Here is a 22,427-nt window from a genome sequence, read left to right as displayed (position 1 = left end):
CTCCTTTGTGAAGGTATGGATTTATTTTAAGTTAGGAAAGGGGGACTTAAAATTGTGATGCCCAACATCCAGCCATGGGGATTCCCATGCTACGTGGCTTTTGTATTAACCATTGTCAGAAAAATATACACGATACAGTTATCAGTTCCTGAGAAAAAGGAAAGTAACTTGAGGAGTTAAAACTGCTGTCAATTGGAACCCAGAACAATCTATATTCAGGTTCATTGACTTAAATGGAATCAGCGTGCGGTAGCTACAGCATATATGAAGAGCAGTGGTCCCCAACCCTGTCCTGGGGCCCATCAGCCAGTTGGGTTTTTAGGATATCCACGATGAATTTGCATGAGAGAAAATGTGCATGCACTGCCTCCATAACATGCAAATTTTCCCTCATGCATATTCATTGTGGATATCCCGAAAATCCGACTGGTGGGTGGGCCCCCAGGACAGGGTTGGGGACCACTGACGTAGAGCACTGTGGCTTGCTAGCATTTTGTTTTCTGCGTACAAATTAAAAACATATATATTCTTCAGGTTAGCAAAAATAAGGAATATAATTACTTATGTGGTGCCATTGTTATTCATTTGAGGCCAGCAACTCTAAATATGACATTCATTAGCAACAAGCAGAATGCCATGGTGGATAATGTACCTTAGGTGTCCCCTTAAATATAAATTGTCTTTGGACAAGTCATACTTCCATTCAAGAAAAAAAAAAAGTTTAGCAAATTTGTTTACCTGCCTGAAAAGTCAAAAACTAAATTGCATGGTTGTGGGCTGAGCACTCATTGTCAAAGCGAAGGTAGATGAGCGCTTTCACTCTGAAACCTGTTGCAGGTGTGAAACACCCATGGGTATTTGCTCCTGCTTTTTGTAGTTTCACCATGGAAAATAATGCATGCAAAGCTGAAAATGCAAGCTGTATGCATTATTTTTCTCCCCCATCCTAAACAGGAATGCCGCCTTGAAAACCCAAAAACCTGCCCCAAGCTCACGCTGCGCGTGCCGAGCCTATGTTGCATAGGCTGCCGGCACGCGCAAAGCCCCGGGACGCGCGTAAGTCCCTGGGCTTTCCTGGGGGGGGGTATGTCGCGGCCAGCGCGTCATTGGGGGTGTTCCAGGGCGGGGCCGTGGGGCGAGGTTCCCGCCCGGGGGCGTGGCCGCGGCCTCTGGACCAGCCCCTGGACTGGAACATGGCACGCCAGCAGCCGGCCCAGCGCACGCAAGTTACGCCTCCCTCGGGCAGGCGTAACTTTTGGAATAAAGGTAGGGGGGAATTAGTTAGGGTTGGGGGGTGGGTTAGGTAGGGGAAGGGAGGGGAAGGTGGGGGGAGGCGGAAGGAAAGTTCCCTCCGAGGCCGCTCCGATTTCGGAGCGGCCTCGGAGGGAACGGAGGCAGGCTGCGTGGCTCGGCGCGCACAGGCTGCCGATTTTGCGCAGCCTTCCGCGTGCCGACCCCGGATTTTAAAAGATACGCGCGGCGACGCAAATATCTATTAAAATCCTGCATACTTTTGTTTGCGCCGGTCGCGCGACAAAAGTACGCACGGGCGTAGTTTTTTACAATCTACCCTTACATGTGCTGTCTACCAATACAGGTACTGTGAGCCATTTTCAGCCAGTTTATACACAGAAAAGGCTTTGAAATTCTTCCTGTTTGTATACATGTGTGTTCTCCAAACATGGTGGCATCCTCATAATTGTCCTCCTTGTGATTTATTGTGATGAGTTTGTTATGCCACCTGGCTACTCACTCTCTCCTGGTAAACTGTTTTTGCACTGTGCCCCTGACTGTGAAGTGGGAGAACTGTGTTTCAGTCATGCTCATCGAGGCACGCCTTTGCCAAGAATGCTGATAGCAGAATTAAGACTAATCAGTGAGGTTTTTGAGAACGACGCATTCATCTTTAGTCATGTGTGACAGCTATGGTATATATTTAAAGAGAATGTGGGTGAAAACTGGAAATATTGGAATTGTGAGAGGCTCATGAAGGTAGATCTTCTCTTCTGCAGCTTTCCTTTTGGCCATAGCTCCACAAAGTGACATAGTAAATGCTGACAGGTAAAGATCAAGAGGTCCATCCAGTATGCCCCCTCTCCTTGCCTTTTACTCAGTTTGTCAACACTGTTCCACTGTCCCATATATCTGCCCCGAGCATGCTCAGTTCTGTTACAGTTCTGGCTTCCACCACCTCTTCTAGTAGATAGCACCAGGCCTTGTCATCTTCCAGTTTGGTTCTTTCAAGACCCATATTAAATCCGACACCCATCCCTTGTCACAAAGTTTTCTAATAAGCCACACAGTCACCAAAACCTATGAAGCTGTTCGAATATCTGACCACTTCATGTTCCTTGCAATTACATTTCAAAATGTTTACACAAGTAAAAGTGGAAGCAATGCATGTAAGTAGCATGTACAACACACATAAACAGTATTTTGCAAGAGCCCAATTTTCTTATAATAACTTATGTAAACTGTACCCTTTATGATTCATCCAAGTTATCAGAGAAGTCCACAATTCTGTTTGTCTTAGATAATGGATATTTTGTTAGGGATATCTCTAAGGTTATCAAAGTGACTTATTACCACAAATTTGATGATTGTCAGATATTAAAAGGATTAGGTATTTAACAAGGATCATAAATAGTATTTTCCTATGTTCTTATAAATTCCAGTAGGCATAAAATGAGGGAGACACCAGCATATCAAATCAACTGGAGTTTGCACCTAGGACATTAGTCAACAAAGTCTGTTCTTGGTTCATCTCCTAGCTGCTAAGGGATGGTCTCAGCTATCGACGTATCTGGATAGCAGGGCTAAGCCAGAGGACGGTTACAGCTTTATGAGAAGAACTGCAGAGCTCTACCCCGAGGCTCGGGATGGCAGAGAAGAGGTGTCGGTCCGTTGAAATTATTGCACGTGGCAAGACGTGAAACCCTTTTCTTTCTTTGTTGTCCTCCTTATAAAGGGCTCGATCTGCATTTCATAGCTCATTAATGTAAATCAATTAGCTCCAAGACAGGCAATGCCATTGGTCCAGATCATCCAAGTTTTTACCAACACAGGTAGGTCAATCTTCGATGAGAAAGACATTGACTAGATGATAGCAATAAACATCTTCCTGTTTAAGTCTTCAAACGCTGATAGTTGGGTTAGTGCAGCAAGGCTATAAATTGCAGTCTCTGAGAGGATTAACCTGCTCTGTTTTTGTTCTTGTCCTTCTGTGTATAAAATAGTTTTTCTTGTGCAGAGAAAGATGCATAGTATCCCATGCAGCCATGTGACAGGCACTCCATCTGGTCAGTAGGTTTTACTGGGCCTTGTTCCTACAGATGGTGCCTCGCTTGTGATATGGGCTTGAAGGTGCACTCTGTGTTAAGGTAGCTGGCGTAGGGTTGCAGTGTCTAGAGCAAGGCATCAAAGGCCATGGTACATCAGCTAGTGTAAGCATATTTCCAGGATAGGGAGCATATACATTCAGTGGTAATAAATTTAGGAGTGGGTTCTCAACGCCCTGAAGGGTTTCCAGCTAAGCCGGAGGGTGCCTTCCAAGTTACAATTCATGACAGTGCTACCCATGACCCTGAGAAATTCCAAAGTCAAAGTATGCAAGAATGACATTTTGTGTAAGCTCAAAGGCAGAGACACGGTCTGGCTGAGTGTTAGGCCAATAGTGTGGCTGGTGACTGAAGCAAGACATAGACAGACCATGTGAAAATCTCCATAATGGCCATATCATGAACTTACCTCCGGCCCCATCCCACCTGGAACACAGCCGGTCCAGCCACCTCCAATGTTGTCGCCGCAGCTCCTGGGCCTTCTTCTTCAGGTCCTCAATTTATACAGTGAAATAGGAATAAAACGTTCAGCATGCACTGTAGCTGGTACTGTGACCTGCATTCTGGTATGTATCTATGTTTTCTACTGAAGTCTGGAGTAAGTTGCATGGCTCTTTGCACTCCCTTAATGCACCTAAAAGTGGAGTGCTGCTGCCACAGGGCCCAAACGTACCCCAGAAGAGGGACACTCCATGCACCGCCGTGGTACCCCTTTTCATGAAGGAGCAAGCTGGGCGGTATTGCCGGTGGGAATATCCATAAGAACATAATAAATTGCCATGCTGGGTCAGACCAAGGGTCCATCAAGCCCAGCATCCTGTTTCCAACAGAGGCCAAAACCAGGCCACAAGAACCTGGCAATTACCCAAAATCCCATTCCAGAGAGCACACAGCTGTGGGGAGTAACAGGAATCATACAACAGGGCCACATCTCTCCCTTTTGAAGGAAGATATTGATTTACTCTGCTAATGAGGCCACCATTAAATCTATTACATGTTCTAGCTCATAATTGCTCCTTTGCTAGGTTTAAGTCATGCCTTGTTATCCTTGCCTACGATTTCACTCTTGCATTATATTACATCAGCAATAAATGCACATTGATCATGTTATTAAAGGAATGTACATCCTTCACTGTTTCCATATCTACCTATTTACTCTTGCCCTACTTTTAGACCACTTCGGGGCTTGCCTAGTGACACCCCCCCCCCCCCCCACACACACACACACACACACTCTGAGCATCCCTCACCTCCATCCCCATACTCCCTTTTGCCCCCCTAGTGACCACATCCACACATCCTATGCACCCCCACTCCATCCCCACACCCCATTGCCACCTAGTGATCCCACATGCACGCTCTAAGCAGTCCCCACCCCTACTAGTCACAATCTTTTACCCCACGTCAGTGGCTTGCTTGGAAGTTAAGCTCCTGCTGCAAACCTTTCCAGGCCGGCTCATATTGATAGAGGTTCCTCCGGACTCCCCCTCATTAGCCACCACGAGGGACACCAGACAAGTGGCATTCCCGGTGGTGAAGCTGACCTGTCGATCTGCTGGCAGCATGGATGAATGAGCCCGCCCCAGAAGAATTGTAAGCTCTGCAAGGCACGGAAGAATATAGATATGTGCACGATACACGCGCAAACTAGCTTCTTGTTGCCCAGGTAGAGTGTCCATCAAGCTAGTTTGAGAGAACATTGCCCAAATCTCATCTTGGAGTGAGTTTCCTCATTCCGAAGGCCATCAAATCTTCACAAGAGACCACTGTTCTGTTCGTACGTCTCATGTTGAATGTGAAAGTGGCCCTTAACCCCCTACACTCATACCTAATCCCCACCTCGAGTTACTAAGTGAGCCTCTCATAGGGATACAAATACCTGTCTAGGGAAGAGGCACTATAGCAAGTCTCTCTCTCTCTCTCTCTCCTCCTCTCTCTCTCTCTCTCTCTCTCTCTCTCTCTCTCTCTCTCTCTCTCTCTCTCTCTCTCTCTCTCTCTCTCTCTCTCTCTCTCTCTCCTTATCATAAAGTAACACCCCTTTTTGGTATTGCATGCGATATTGGAAAATGAGGCTCATAGGGAGCTGGGCTTTTTTTTTTTTAGGTGGGCCCGGGACAGAGACCGAAAGAATCAAAGGGGGGAGAGGGGGTAGCACAGTAATTGTTCACATGGGGCACCAAGAAAGCTAGCACCGGCCCTATGGGGACCCTACTGGATTTGGATTTGCAGATTAAGTAATATATAATTCTTGGAAATTATGTATCTTTTGATGTAATCTATGGTTATATAATTGGTCATGGTTTCTGTATTGTATGTAAGCATAATGGCGACAATCTTTGTAAGTGTGCCTTGTTTAAATAAATTGTTACAAAAAATTCTTAAATTTAAGCCATCACAAATAAACTATATTTCTGCGTTTATCTGTGTTCTATCCATTCTGGCTGTGTGCTGACATTTTTTTACTAATGGCAATACAGTTCCCCTTTATATATAGAGGGAATTAATACAAATTAGAGGTGTGGCATGGAAATATGTTTTACGTTTTTTAATATTATTTCTGTTTTATATAGTTTTTGCATTTTAGTGCTCGATCAAACCATTCAGCGGGCACTAAATAAATTCATGAGATCATGCAAGCTAAATGGTTTGAGCACAGGCCAAAACCCACCAAATGGCACAGAGCAAACATTTTTTTGGTGTTACTTGTTTAAAAAGGACAGGGGAAAACACCAATGCACGTTGTCATTTCGTGTCACTTTCAAACGACTGCCCACCCCTAATGCAAACTCTGTCCCGCCACGTACAGGAACCTTGCAGTCAAAAAGCCAGGAATGGGGCTTTATCAATCCTCACGCTTCCTACAGGCAATAACCCAATGAATCATCTTATATTTACAAAATGATTTAACAAATACAGACCAAAGGCATGTTTTAAAATTTTATAATTTAAAATGATAAAAGGGAAAAGCCAACAAAACAAAAAGTATTTTTTAAACGCCGAACATTTTCATAAGGCCAGCTGTCCCTAAAGGCCATCGCATGATTGCATGTGGTTTTCCCGAGCTCTTTGTAGAATTGAATTTATTTCACTCTGCTGGTCAGATGGAACGCGTTCATAAATCTTCCAATACATTAGCATGAACAGAATGTCAAGAGCAATTAGATCCATGCACATTACTGCAGATTAGAATTTGTAAGCCTTTCACTGGGGAGGCAGGGAAGAGCAGCAACGGTCGTGCCGTCCTCGCTGTCCATCGCAGTGATGTCTCTGCATCCTCCTCTTCCTCCGCAGGTGACAGCAAGCTGCGCTACGGCAACGCTCACACATCAGTCACCCTGGGCAGCCTTCTGGACGACCAGCACTGGCATGCCGTCTCCATTGAGAGATTCAACAAGCAAGTGAACTTTACCGTGGACAAGTACACTCAGCACTTCCGAACCAAAGGAGACGCTGACCATTTGGACATTGACTATGAGGTGTGTAGTATGGTGAAAGAAACGATCCTTTGCAGGAAAGCTGTTCCGCAGGGGGGGTTCACTGCTCAGCCTGTGAGAGGAGGAGTGGGGGGAGGGAGGGAGGGGGGTGCACATAGCGAAGATGCTCCAGAGGTCGCACATCTCTGCTCTTTACCCCTGAGGACTGCCAAATCTCCTGCCACACCAGCTTAATACATAACCCAGGCATGCACAAAGCTATGCAGGCCACATCACGGCGGCACAATGTAAAGCAGGGGAAGGGGAGGAGTTTCGGCGGGGTTATGTTTGCCACGTGATCACAGCAGCGTCATTTCAACACCGTGGTTCTTGTGCGGTGGAGAAACTGCATCCTTGAATGACTTTTTCTTGCTGCTCTCATCCGACTGGCCGCTATGCGAAGGCACGCCACATGGGAGTCCTCACGCAGTTTCTCTGCAGCCCAAGGAGCAAATGGCTTGTAACTCAAATATTGAAACGCTGTTAGTTTTACCGTTCTAGTCACTGATGGGTCTGAAATGCTGGATTTTTGCATAAATCTCTCTTTACCTGACATCTGATGTGTTGCTCTCTACCCCACACAGCCTATATATATATATATATATCACGGGTGGTATATGTTTGATCAAGGCCTGCATTAGGGGAGCAGAGCAGTCTGGGAGCCAAGGTTGGTTTTGGAAGCACTAATTTGAGTGATATTTACCTTAGACGCTTCACAAGAATAACAGTAGAGAATTGTTGCTTAGCATCTGTTCTACGGCACTAATTGGATGCGAAAGGCTGCTTTTGTGTATTCAACCAAAGCAACATGCAACTGGAGAAATAGGAAAGGAAACATTTGCATTCCCTTGCAGAACTCAAATATTTGTCAACAAAAAAAAGGAATTTGCTAATGAATGTCTGTGTTCTCAGAATATCAGATGCAAAGCAATTGGCTCTATTTCCATTGTTCAAGTCTTAGATATCTTTCAGAAATGCTGCCTGAAATCTGTGGGGCTCTTCGGCTTGGCTTTTGAATATAGCCAGCTCTGGACTGAAGTGATCAGGCTATTTATGCCTGAAAATGAGTCGGGAGAATTCAGGATTTTCAGCCAGCATAAGTCCATTTTGAAACCTTTTCAGAAAAGGAATCGCAAATCCCCTTTCATCTTTCTAGCCCATAAAATGCCTGTCCCAATAATATGCATCAACCACGGTCCCTAAAAAATACCAGAACAGCAAATATTTGGAGGCAAAAAAATAAGGCTCCTAGTTTTAATTGCCTCCTCGTTCTTCGTGGGAATCATCAGCAGAAAAGAACAACAATGTTGATTTTCATGTTTGCACAGAAAACAAAAAGGCTATAGGGATGCCTCAGTCAACCTTGTACTAGAACACCAGACCATTTCCCACTGAAATCAAACCCAGCAGAGTCAGCAGTGGTTGGCAATTCGGTGGTTTGCAGAAGTGGCACCAATTACTCGCTGATCTGTCAGGACGGTCTATGAATTCGTAATAACTCAGGTTTAGGGGTGTGCATGGAAAACTGATTCATTTTGCGTCGTTCTCTTGTTCCATTGGGGTTTGAAGTGGTTTATATTATTTTGTTTTCCCATGTGTGTGTATCACTTGCTCCATTTCTTTTTGTTTAGCATGGGTTGCATCTTTATGATGTGGATTATATTTTTCATGATGTGCATATCTTTTGTACTGCAACACAGGTACTTTGGCGAATTTTGCAAACAGCGCATGCCAAAACGCTTCTGTATGCACTAAAAATCACATGCATGACATTCAAGTTCTTTTTGTTAGCTTGTTTTGTATCGTTGCAGAGAGGAAATGCTACTCGAGTTAGCATGACTGAAAACGGTCCTTCTCTGAAAACCAAGATTTCAGTTGGCACAGTTTAATGTAAGATGTCACAAAACACACACACACACCATGTTGCATTATGTTGTCAATTAACTTGCGTTGCTGCTGCAGATAAGTGACACATCATGAAAACTAATCTGCAGTAGTGACATGAGAGTACTGAAAAGTTCAGCTTAATGCAATGTGCCATACAGCATTCTGGGATACGGGACATTAACGGACTGAAAATAAAGCAATTGTTCACTTCCCACAATGATTTCTTGCCATGTTAAATTGTATTGTACTGTATTAACCCTGTCACAAAATACTAAACCATGCCAAGTTTGCAATTAATCTGTATTGGCAATGCTATTTAGCTCTGCTGGTATCCTTAGATGAAAAGCCTGAATTTTGATGGGCATGTAAAGCAATCACTTTATACCGAGAGCAGACCCTTCGAAACCAAAGCTAATTGGCAGTAAGGGGGAAGTTTGCACTATCACTGCCTTTCCTGGGCTACAGTAAATGGATGCTTTCAGCCTCCGCTGCTAGTGACCCAATAATTTGCACAAGAGTTAATGTCGCTTAAATACTTTCCATTGTTTGGCATCTCTCCGAGCAGTGGGCTGAGCCCATGCCCAGCTGTTTTTTGGCATGCAAATACCTTCATCCTTAAACAGAGGTAAAATAAGGCCTCTTAGGTCCCGATGTGTGTTGGGTTTGGGTAGGGGACTTTTCAAAGGGACGTCTGTGTCTTATGCACGGATGTGGACTTTTGTAAAACTGCGTCTATGTCCTGTTTGAAAGCAAGTTTGCCCGGACTGAGTGGAGGGGGTTCCTGGGGGCAGAAATGGGAAGGGGTTTGGACTTAACTTTCTAAAATCCAGCAGCATGTGCATAGGTTTTCAGACAAAATGTGTGCACCAAAGAGCAGGTTTAACTCGTGTGGGGCAGTTTTGCTGGGATAACTTTTAAAACAAACTTTTGCACGTTAAGTCCTCTTTGAAAAGTGTCCAACTTAGGCGCATTTTTGACAACTTTTCTATGTAGACTGTTTTAAAATTACCCTCATTGTGCCTAAGTGCATATGGCCCTTAATTAAGAACATAAGAATATCAGAATTTGCCATACTGGGTCAGACCAAGGGCCCATCAATGCCATCATCCTGTTTCAAACAGTGGCCAATCCAGGTGACAAGTACCTGGCAAATACCCAAACAGTAAATAAGTCCCATGCTACTGATACCAGTAATAACAGTGGTTATTCCCTAAGTCAGCTTGATTAATCTTGATTAATAGCAATTTATGGACTTCTCCTCCATGAACTTATTCAAACCTTTTTTAAACCCAGCTACACTAATTGCACTAACCACATCCTCTGGCAATAAATTCCAGAGCTTAATTGTATGTCGAGTGAAAAAGAATTTTCTCTGATTTGTTTTAAATGTGCTACTTGCTATCTTCATGCAATGCCTCCAAGTCCTTCTATTATCTGAAAAAGTAACTACTGTAATAGATTCACATTTCCCTGTTCTAGTCCACTCATGATTTTATAGACCTCTGTCGTATCCCCCTCAGCCGTCTCTTCTGTAAGCTAAACTGCCCTAACCTCTTTTGCCTTTCCTCACAGGGGAATCGTTCCATTCCCTTTATCTGAACTTTCTCCAGTGCAACTCTATCTTTTTTGAGATGGGGGCAACCAGAATTGTACACAGTACTCTAGGTGTTGTCTCATCATGGAGTGATACAGAGGCATAATCACATTCTCTGTTTACGAGGCAGTGCCCCTAGTGTTCCCCTGGTCCACCTTAAATACCTTAACGAGAGTATGCTCTATAGGTGGGATCCTGCGAGGCAGAATGGACTCAGAGGACATAGCCAGAGACTGGGAAATAACAGCTGGGATCTAGTGGGGATAACCAGACTAGGCCTGAGGTCTCTGGTAGGAAGGCAGCTCCTGGATGCAATACTGTGCAAACCTTGTCCTGAGATGAAGCAGCACACTGTAAGCAAAGAGTGTACACAGTCGTAGGATAAGATGGTCTATAGATGTGCATGGGTGAAGTTATAATTAAAGAGTTACTGTTTTAAGAAGGCTGGTGTCAGTTTAGTTTGTCTCCAGGCCTGTGGGTATCACCGCTTGTTGCCACATATATTGTCATGCATGGGATATTCTTCTAAGCAGTGCACAGAAAAAAACCCAAAACAGCTTCCAAAGCAAAGTGGCTGTGTGTTGTGTTGTGCAGTGAGTGTGAAGAGGACCCTGTGGCTCTTAAGCAAAGAACCCAGGGGAGGCCTGTGGCTCTTATAGTACAGAGTACGAGGAGTGCAAGGTGGTTTGTGAAAAGGTGCGGCCAAAGCTGCACTGAATGAATAAATAAAAAACAAAGTTCAAAGTTACAGGTAGAGAGGAAACTGTGTGTGGGCCTAGTTGCAGGGACAGCCAGGAAGTTTTAGGGTTAAACCAGCTAAAGGGAGAAGCCCTGCTGGGAGGTAAGATAGGGATTTAACAGTGAGCAAGTTACTGCTGGTCATGAAAAGTGAAAGAAACCCCAGTGCAGCAGGGCCTGACCCCGGAAAAGCCGGCAGAGTTGGCTGAGAGGGCTGTGTGTGTGCTTGTAGAAGGAAGCAAGCTACCCTGCAGTGCTATGTGTGCAGCCAGAAAGAAAACCTGGACTGGAGTAGTCAGTGTACGGCAACACCAGAATGCAGCAGTCAGAGAGCCTGATGGAGGCCTTGATCCAGACTTTCCAGGAGGGAAATAAAAGGTTACAAGAAAGCCCGTGAGAAGCTCAGAGAAGGGGGGGGGGGGGGGGGGGGGGGCTGTGAAGAACCTTGAGGGAGGAGTCACAGAGAGCCCTGAGGAGAGCAATACAGACTGCCCAGGCAGTAGCGAGAAGTCGGCGCTACAGGCGGTCTGGAGGAAGACACTGTAGGGTGCCTGGACACTACCGGGAGTCCAGAGATAACTCCTGTGAGAAGCCCAGAAAGAGAGGGCACGGAAAGAAAATCAAGAGATGCCATGGCGAGCCCAGAGGGTGGCGCTGCGGAGGCCCCAGCAAGTGAGGCTGCGGAGGAGCCAGCGACAGGTGTGGGCAAGTGGCCAGAGTGAAAAGAAGAGGAGACCATGAAGAGCCCAGAGGGAGGCACTGCAGAGAACCTGGAGGAAGAGTCCACGGAGAGCCCAGAGGGAGGCGCTGTGTAGTCTCCAGCAACAGAGAATACAGAGGAGCCAAGAAGGGGCTCTGCAGCAGAGATACCAGATGACAGGGAGCGAGCGCAGCTGATGATGGAGGAAGCAGCACTTGTGGTTCCCCAGTTAGTGCTTAAAGCTCCATTGGGGTGGAATTAGAACCTGGAGCCAGCAAAGGACTTAATTAAAGGACTGGGGATGTGCACTGCACGAACGGCACACGAGGTGGTGGTCATGATGGAGTTGAGGGTAACCCTAAAAGAAGGGGAGTGGGAGATCTTGGACTCTCCTGGATGGGATTCAGGAGGGAGTAGGGACACTTGGCCCTATGGGTCTAAGCTGAGGGGAGGGGTATGTGAGGCAGAAGCCCCTAGTGTTTCCCTATTTTCCAGTGCAGAACCAGGCTAGATGCCTGGTCCACCTTAATTGCCTTAAGGAGAGTATGCTCTATAGGTGGGATCCTGCGAGGCAAGTAGGGCTCAGAGAGTGTAACCAGAGACTGGGGAATAAGAGCTGGGATCCAGGTGGGGCTAACCAGAGCAGGCCTGAGGTCTCCGAGAGGAAGACAGCTCGTGAAACGTAACACTGTCCAAACCCTGAGCTGAGACAAAGCAACACACTGTAAGTAAAGCGTGTACACTGTCTGAGGAGAAGACAGCCTATGTTGTGCGTGTGTGAAGTTATAATAAAGAGCACTGTTTTAAGAAGGCTGTAGGCAGGCAAGTTACGAGGCAGACTTCATGTCCACCAGCCACCCAGCCGTCTACATTTCTAATAATCGAATCATCAACTATGATGGCCGACCTAATCCTTCTCTCCTGGGCAGTAGCCCTGGGAGCCTTTTCCTACATGTGAGAGGATAATGCATCACCTGGAGAGCAGGTCCTTGCTACACGATCACTTCCTGCTAGACCAGGGTGATGCCCTCTGACCAGGTGACCTTCTTGATCCAAGGCAGCACCAGGGCTGCCAGACTGGAGTTGGGACTTGGCTTCTATGTCCCTGAAAGTCTCATCTATATAACGTCTCTGTCTGCCCCAGCTCCTCCAGGTCTGCCACTCTAGCCTCCAGTGATTGGACTCGTTCTCTGAGACCAGATTAGAAGTATTGTGAAAGTTATGAATACATTGATGGAAGAAGAAGTGCCTATGTGCACTGTCCGCGAGGCCTGTACTAGAATGCAGTCACATCATTGGTTGCATTAACGGAAAAAGATGGCCAGTTTGGTGAAGAATCCATGAGGAGGATAAAGAAGTGAAAATTCAGTTTTGCTGACAGCCCATGGAATCGTTATGCTGTGACAAATACATTCGCTAATGTAGAATAGAAGACTTTCTCTCTTTCTCTCTCTTCCTGGTCTTTTCATCTTTTCCAGGACCTCGGCGTTTCTGTGCATTGAGGTTTCATTTTGAATGCTTTCCTCCCACCCATCCCCCCCTCAAGTCCATAATTTAAAATGGGAAAGAGAGAATCCAGCTGTTCAGACCTTAAATGACTCTACTGCTCTAACCCAGTATTAGAGGTCCTCTGTAAACGGAAGTTTAGCGAACCCAAGGGATTAGAAAACGAGCCAAGTGCTCTGAAACTATTAGCTTGGCAATAAAATGATTACAGCTCACTGCGGTGACTGGTTTCCCAATAATGAAGTGGTATAATTGATATTGATTTGCCTGTCTTTTGGTACTCGATCCTAAGTCCATAAGCAGGAGACCTTAAGGAACAGCAAACTGCAGCAGGGAAAGACAGTCAAGGTCAATTACGATGAAATAATGAACTTTTGCTAAAAAATAGGAATGCGGCATTTCCTGCTGAAAAAAGATGAACTTTGAAGCCCTCTCTATGTGAAACAATGTTTTACCTCTCCAGCCAATTACTAATTTGAAAAGTTAGGCTACAGTGATTAAAATCCCCAACTATCAACCTTCCTATTAGTGTCCTGTATGGACACCGACATTTCAGGGGGGAGGGCCTAGAAGAGTCAGACACAGATATTTTTTTTTTCCAAATCCACATATTCCAAAAAGATGCAAACAGAACTGTTGTCCTTATACAGGGTGGCCCATGGAAAAGTAGCCCGCCTGCAATACCAGTACATTGGAGGCGGGCTACTTTTCCATGGCCCACCCTGTATAACGTTTTTGTTCTGCATCTGATCCACACCAAATGTTTGCTACATGTCAGGTGGCATCCATGAGGATCATTACAGGGACAGGGATCCATGTATTCCATGACTACACATGTACAGTTGTGCCACCTAATGACCTTATCGTTTTCTATCCAAATCACACCAAACTTTCAGGCCGTGAGGCGAGATGTGAGAATTGTGGCGGGCGTAGGTTCGCTTTGGATCCATTTATTCCACAAATCTGTGGGTGCAGTTGTCCTCCCTAACATCTTTTTGATTTGGGCATCTGATCCACACCTAATTTCAGGATGTCAGGTGGTCCAGAAGGATCATGACAAGGGCATACTTGGGGGATCTACGACTGCCACGAATACATCCATGCAGTCACGTCACCTAACAACTTTGGGGTTTTACATTCCATCCACACCAGATTTTGAAAACATGTAAGGAATTTTTTATGGGTTCTACATATTCTATGAAAATCCGTTCCCAATTATGCCACTGAATAATTTTCAGTGCATGTCAGTTCTTTGAGGATCGTCAGAGGGGTCTTGGTCTTTGGAAGAATCTATGTATTCTACAAGTACAAATGCACAATTATGCCACCTTCCATCCACACCAAATTTTCAGAAAATTTCAGAGAGGCCACGGGTATTTGTTCCTGGATCCATGTAAGCCTACGTGAACATTCAGAAAAGTGAGCTGTATTAGCTGTGTGGAATGTCTCTAGGGTACCTTTGTCTGAAAGTTTTTAAAAATGTGCCCACAATGTGTAAAATATGTATTTATCGCTTCACAATTATTCATATTCCCTTGCCTTGGAACTACTTTAACTGACTTGGATGAAGTTTTGGTCATTAAAAAATACTAAAGCAATTACATTTGTGAATTACAGATGGATTCTTTGGAGTCTATCAGTATCTAAAGCAAACCCCTTTCACTCTTAATTTGCAATTTTATATTTACAAGATATACATATATATATACAGTGCTTGTATATCTTCTTAGAAGTCTTACTTCGTGGAGGATATTACAGCATCGGTAGTATAATGTGAAAGTAATGAAGTCCGGTGTGTAAGGAAATGCAGCAAATTCTGTTACAAAAGTCATTAAGCAGCTGAAAGTTTCCTTAATCCAAAATATTTCATTTCAGTCTTGTTTATGCTGTTCCTTAGGATGCAGAGGTGCCTCGATATATTATGGCCCCAAATCAGAATTACCTAAAGATGGTGCGCATGAACGGTAGAAATCATATGAATGTCACCTGCAGATGACCAATGTAGTCTGGAAAGCTTGTGTAAAGCATTCTCTGTAGGAAATTCTTATGGTGGCTGAAAATAAGATGTAAAAAGGGCAAATGAAAGCGCACTCTATGAATAAACCACAGACCCCAAGTATATGGTCAATAATAATGAGTGTTCATGAAAAAAAATGATGTCTCAAGAAATTACATTTACAATGATCAATAGACTCAGTAGCCACAGCCAGCAGTCAGGGCGCATGGAGGGAGCCGTGGGTGCATAACTCCTGGTCGAGGATTTCGGCTGCTGCGATGGCTGAGATAGATAAGAGGTACTGAAACAAACAGCTCATTAGCACAAGTTTTGACAAAAAATATCTGGCAGTGATATAACAAAACCTATCTCCACTGTGACGAATCTCATTTTGTCCCATCTGAATTCCAATGCCTCCTCTCTCAGTTCTGACTTTGCTGATGAAGACAGGAAGAAATACATTTTGTCCGACATACCTGGTCAAGGGAGGGGCCCTGGAGCAAAATCTCTCTCAAGACTTAACCTCGGTGCCCCTCCTTGTGTCGGTGGTGGTGGTGGTGGTGGTGGGGGGGGGGGGTTTCACGTCAATAACAGCAACTAAGCTTCTCATGCTCGCCTCCCCAATATACCAGACTCCCTTTTAAACATGGATATGCTGTCGCAGGGCTGCTTGGACCCTACTGGCTTTTTACAATTGGAATTTTCCAGCACGGGGATATCCAGTCGGTGTGACGGTTGGTACTGAGAGCCTTCATCAAAAGGGGATAGTCGGGTCTGAGAGTATAACGGGTAACTCTAAGGCAGGAAGGGGAGTCGGAGTTAAGAGTTGACGTGAGGCATCTGCGTGGGAGCTGGGGGAGCAGAGCCAAGAGATTGTGCTCTGCCCTGTGTCCTGTTGATCTGCTGGAGAGAGCAGTTCTCTCTCTGGGATAGGGTTGGACGGGGGAAGTCTGCAACCAGAGAAGTTGTGGATGAAGAAGAAGGAGTTGCACTGAGGTTTGTTTTTTTCTTGCATCTGGGCCCGGAGAAGGACAGGGGACCAGCTGAGAGTTCTTGGGGGCGGAGCCTTCCAGTCGATTTACTCAGTTCCCATGAGAAGACTGTGGGTGGCAACGTTTTTGGGGAATTGTGACCTCCGTGAATCACAGACTATTTTTTTCCTGGTTTTTCTTGTTTAAAACACTACGTTTGGGTGGACTTGTTTTAATTTTTCTTATCTGGTGAAGCCCTGGGCTCAGCAGGTGAATCCTGATCCCTGCGGAGCAAACACAAACTGGTTCCAGATGATACACCAAATGGGCTAGTACTCACCAGTCTGTGAAGGTCACTCGCTTGCCCAAATTGAGGGAGGGGGGTGTTACACTGTGTTTTCACATAAAGAAATAGAAGAACATTTTTACAGCTGCTTGTTCTATTTTTCTCAAGTCTTCAAAAGGTTTTAAGTGTCAAACTGGCTGCTAGACTAATTAATTGGAGCTGCACAACTGCTGCGGTGCTCCTGTTGGGAGTTATTTCTGCCTTGGGCCTACAGTAAATGTATTCAGCTATGAGGACTCTCAGAATTGAATAAAAGACACATGTGGTAGAGTGAATGGGTATTTGTGGGCATATCTACAAGTGGACTAGCGCAGAGGTTCCCAGACCTGTCCTGGGGGACTCCCAGCCAGTCGGGCTTTCGGGATACTCGCAGTGAACATGCATGAGATAAAATCTGCATGTTATGGAGGCAGTGCACGCAAATTTAGCTCATGCATATTCATTGTGGATATCCTGAAAACCCGGCCGGCCTGGAGGTCCTCCAGGATAGGTTTGGGAACCACCGGAGTAGAGGATATTAATGCAGAGAGTCTATGGCGTCTCCACCTCCTGGCCCCTTCAACTATCTTTTTTTCTGTCCATGACAAATAGTTTTTTAACCAGTTGTTTCATGAAGACAGTTGCTGTTTAGCTTATCTCTGTTATTCACCCTCCAGAGTCCAAAAATAATTTGGAAAATCGAACCTTTTGTGCAGGGGTGGCCAACTCCAGTCCCCGAGAGCCACAAACAGGCCAGATTTTCAGGATCTCCATAATGAATATGCATGAGAGAGATTTGCATGCACTGCCTCCCACGGCAGCACCCTTCTCTCTCTCAGACCCTCCACCCACCACGTTCAGTCTCTCCAGCAGTGCTCTGGGCCTGCACCTCTCTCAGACCCCTTCTCACCACCTTCAGTCCTAGGACCGCTTCTTTCTCAGGCCCTCTGCCAGTGTTTAGTCTCCACGGCAACAGCAGCAATTCCCTCGGCGTGGTTTCTACTGCTCTCCGAGCACTCCCCCTTCAGCCTCGGTGGCAGGAAATACTCCTGCCACCGCTGCCTGTCCGGGCCGGAGGCAGCCCATAGACCTCCCACTGTCATTCTTGGGCTGGAGTAAAAGTAAAAGGAACAAGAAAAAAGAAAAGAAAACACTATCGGGGCCTTGGAGCCCTCTCTTTAGCAGGCCATGGAAAACCTCCTCCCAGAGCATTAACAGTCAGCCCCCTCAGACCCTATTCTCCAGGGGCCCTGCAGGGAACCCACCTAACTTCTAATGTAAGTAAAACTCTTTTTTAAATGTATGTGAGTGAGCCAATTAGCATCTGCATGTGTGTCAGTGAGCGTGCTTGTGTGAGTGAGAGTGTGACTGTGTATCAGTGAGCATACATGTGTGAGTGAGTGTGATTGTGGTGTGTCAGAGAGAGAGAGAGAGAGAGTACATGGCGAGTAAAAGTGCAAATGTGGCGTGTCAGCGTGCAAGTGTGTGTGTCAGTGTGTGTGCATGCCAGCGAGCGTGCATGCGCCTGTGTATATTAGAGAGAGAACAGAAAATGTGTGCATCCCCCCCAGCCCTGACTAATCCACAACAATCTCTCAGAAGTTTCCAGGTGTGGAGAGTGGGGGATTGTTTAATCCTTACTCATTTTAATTGGTGGTTGTTATTTGATCTGTCTGCTGTTTTGTTTTTGTTTTTTTAATATTTTATTAGTGTTTGGCAGCTTTTAAAATTGTGCATATATTTTTAATTATTGGATATTCTTTTTATTGCATTAAGAGCATTCACAAAGAAAGAACATAACACAGAAAATAAGCAAAGCCTTGGTGCGCTCTTCCCAAGGCCCACTCCGTACAGTCATGTATAATCTTTTCTTTTCTACGTGTACCAGTTAATATTCGTGCAGCTGTGTTTTGTAGTAGCTGCAATGGGGCTGTAGTGTTCTTAGGTAGACCTAGGAGTAGTGCATTTGAGTAGTCTATCTTAGATAAGATGAGGGCTTGTAGGACTGTTCTAAAGTTGCTAGCGTGCAGGATAGGCTTGAGTTTTTTGAGGGTATGTAGTTTATGGTAACAGTCCTTGATGGTGGAGGAGATAAATTTCTGGAGGCTGAATTGGGAGTCAAGGGTTACACCTAGGTCTCTTACGTTTTGCGAAAGGTCTGGGGGGGGGGGGGGGGGGGGGGGGCTGGGGAGAGTTGGCTGAGATAGGTAATGGGTTGAGGTGGGGTAAAATATGAAATTTATGTTGGAAATATTTTGGCTCAATTCTGCCAGGCTCTAGATTACATGATGTACTTCTTAAGGGTTAGCTTGGCTTGCTTTTGGGAGCTGTCAAAGCATGTGCTGCAGGGAAAGTGCATGAGAGAGTCAGACCGATACCCCATGGGCTGCTTTTGAAAAAATCCCCCCGGCTGATATTTTCCTGTGCTTTGTGTATCAGAGCCAAACTTTTCAAAGTTACCCTAACCAAAAGGAAGTCTTTTCAAAACCAGGACAATATGGTCTCTAGGTTTGATTCCTGAGAGAATATGTGCTGCTGAATTTGAAACTTCCGTAAATGATGCAACTGTTTCGTATCTAAACCTGCAAATCCTGTAATTGCATTTTGTAATTATTCTCTTCCTTTAAGCATACTGCCAAACTCTTTCTAAGCAAGCTCAGTATTATAAAAGACAGGAGGTTCGGCATAGAAGAAACAATGGTAAATGAGTTGAAGAATGATCGAAAGGAAAGCTGGAGAACCTCTGGTGCTCAAGGGCTGCAAACTGGTCAGGTTTTCAGGATATCCCTATGCATATGCATGAGGTAGATTTACATGCATGCTGTGTCAGTGGTATGCAAATCTCTTTCGTGCATACTCCCGGGGTATCCTAAAAACTCAACTGGTTTGCGGCATTGAGAAACTAGAGTTTCGCCACCTCTTATTTAAAACGTTTATGCAACAAACACAGTCCCTAAGTGTGTGTGACAAGCTGAATATACTATTAAATGTGGCCTTCAGCCTTTTGCATTTTCCATGATAACTGATTCATTTCTTTTTGTATGTGCTTGAACACCCTCAAAATCATGTGTGATATAAATTCAGAGAGCTCTCCAGTGATGCTGATTACCCTTCCTTTTAGAACATGGTTGACAAGTAGCTTGTGAGAAGAGTTGTCGGTGCCAACTTACGACCAAATACTAGGGAGTCTCCATCACGGGAGGCAGCAGAACAAACGTAGTTTTCATTGTAATTGAGTGTTGGCCTTCTTCTTTCCCAAAGCTCAGTTTTGGAGGGATTCCAGTACCGGGAAAGCCAGGAACCTTTCTGAAAAAAAACTTCCATGGATGCATTGAGAACCTTTATTACAATGGAGGAAACATTATTGATCTGGCAAAAAGACGCAAGCCTCAGATCTACATTGTGGTAAGATGCAAAGAAATTGTCTTCTTATTGGTTTTTCTCTTTCAGGATGTCCCAGCAGCAGCAGAAAATGTTTCGGTATTTTGAAAGGCAATGGTCTGTCTGAATAGCAGACTCTTCTGTAATTAATCTTGATTGTAGCAGCCCAAAGTCCAAGCCCAAAATAATGTATGTTTAGCGATACGTATAACAAATTCATCTGTAGAGCTTCAATTTTCAAATGAATCTAACAGGTTAACCAAGGAATTAGCTGGCTAGATCCACTGGGATGACAATGTAGCCGCTTAATTATACTAAATTGCTATGTTTAACGGCTCAATTAATGGGCTTTCTAGCAGTTTCATGTTAAAATTCTGGCTATATCCAACTATTCTATGTACATGACAATGAAATATGATCACTAAGGATGCCCACATAATGATTTCCCTGTGGGTGCTTCCCACCTCCCTCCGTCATCATAATCAGTCCTCCCCTGAAGCCCTCCCAGCATCTCCTCCTTGCAGCCTTATATCTCCCTTGTAGCACACCAATTCCCCCCAGAACCTTCCATCATCTCTGCATCTCTGTATTGTAACTTGTAACCCCTTCATCATTTCCCACAGCTCCACATTTCCCCCTTCAAACCCTAAATCATCCCAATACTCCAGCAGCAGCCCGCAGCATTCCATAGTAACAAATGACAGCAGATAACGACCAAAATGGCCCATCCAGTCTGCCCAGTAAAGATTAATTTACTTTTTGTAGGTGAACATATAAATTTCCATACGCAACCCAACACCAATTCCCCCATGTTTTCTACAAGACCTCTCAACCCTTTCTCTACTAGTGCTTTCCGTATCTGTCCATAACGTGCACAAAATCTGTTATGGTGAAGACTTACACCACCTTCGCTGATAGGCCATTTCAGGACTTGCCATTTTCAACTTATTTATTTATTTATTTATTTATTTATTTATTTAACGTTTTTATATACCGACATTCATCAGTGATATCACATCGGTTCACAGCGTAACATAAACTAGTGCCTGGGGTGGCGCTTTACATCGAACAAGTTTAACATAAAACAAATATAACATAATAACATGGGGGTGATTAAAAGGAGGGGGAAATATAGAGGTGAACATAAAATAAATATAACATATTAACAAGAGAGTAAATGAGAGGGGGGGGAAATGTGAAGGAGAATTAAGTATTGTTAATTCTTAAATTATTGTAAGCAAGGGTCGTAAGTATTTACAAGATGTACAATGATAGGGAATAACAACATATATCATTTGTGTAAAAAAGGGGTGAGAGGGAAGAGAGGGGAAGGGGGGAAGAAGGGATAGGAGGGGGTAAGGGTGACACTATAGTGAGAGGGGGGAATTAAGGTGTAAATATATATATATATATATATATATATATATATTTTTTTTTTTTTTTTTTTAAGAGAAAGCGAGGTCTTGAGGGGAACATAGATGAGAGCGAGGAACAAATTACGTGTATGCTTTAGAGAAGAGCCAGGTCTGCTTGTTGCAGAAGCAGTAAATAAGTTTTTACTACCAAGTGTTGTAATAATCCACCCAGCCACCAAGATTAGTGAGATTATTATAAAAACAAAGAAACAATGGCCTCCTCATGCTTTAACCATGGCACTTCCATGCATGTCACCCCCAGCCTTCTTGGAAGCCCAGTCCTGTTGCGTCACTTCTGTTTAGGGGTCTTACTGCTGCTTCATGCAAGTTATTCTTCTCCTTTCTTGGAGGCCTGATGTAATCATACCAATGCTATTTAGGGTTGCCCATCACACCATTCATTACCAGGTCCCCAACGTTACTCCTGCTTCCCTCTCTTGCTCTTACCCACAGTATCAGCAGACTAAAGGACACTGAGGGAGAGAGAGTGCTGTGCTCAGTCTCCCTAACCTCTTCTCTTTCTGTACCCACATGCCTCTGATTGGAAGAGGAAATACACAGAGTGGCTCCCTGATGGGAGGGAGCACAGTACTGCCTTAGCTTCTCCACGGCCTGCTACGACAAGAGCGGAAGACAAATTTTCCATTGGTAATCCATATACACACAAAAATATGTGTGTGAATGCTCCAGTCCTGCAGGACCTATGAGGTCAGAGTCACTGATGGCCAGAGACTCCAGGCTGTTTATTGCCTGTATGTTATTGCTTGCTATTGCTATAACATAGCCCTCCCTCCCCTTTAAACCATAAATCCACTGACTACAAGCACACGTGTCACAGGGAGAGATCAATGGAACTGGAAGATCTTCCTCTTATCTTCTTCTGCATCCTATTCTGAGTGTTGTGACTGGATGTAATTTCTAGAGATTTGTCTTGTGCATTTTGATATTATACTTTCTTATATAAAGAGAGCACAGCCACTTCTTCTAATGTAAAATCTTTAACAAAGATAATTCTGTTGACATGCCTGGCCAGGCTCAGCAGTGGCAGAAAAGTAGGAGCAAGCAATACTGCATGTTGAAATAAGAGTGCTTCGTTAAAACCC

The 22,427-nt window shown here is 44.7% G+C and overlaps 1 protein-coding gene across 1 annotated transcript in view; it reads left to right on the top strand.

Annotated features, from left to right (window-relative positions):
• The window catches only part of CNTNAP5 (contactin associated protein like 5), a 690,244-nt gene that overhangs the window by 224,805 nt on the left and 443,012 nt on the right, over positions 1-22,427 (top strand). The window contains exons 5-6 of the mRNA XM_029605214.1: positions 6,630-6,814; positions 19,790-19,933. Of these exons, the coding sequence (XP_029461074.1) occupies positions 6,630-6,814; positions 19,790-19,933 (329 nt within the window). The remainder of the gene's footprint in view (positions 1-6,629; positions 6,815-19,789; positions 19,934-22,427) is intronic.

This window comes from Rhinatrema bivittatum, chromosome 6, assembly GCF_901001135.1.
Source record: "Rhinatrema bivittatum chromosome 6, aRhiBiv1.1, whole genome shotgun sequence".
Taxonomy (NCBI): Eukaryota; Metazoa; Chordata; class Amphibia; order Gymnophiona; family Rhinatrematidae; genus Rhinatrema; species Rhinatrema bivittatum.
Note: the sequence above shows the minus strand (reverse complement) of the source record. Positions and strands in the feature narration are given on the sequence as shown.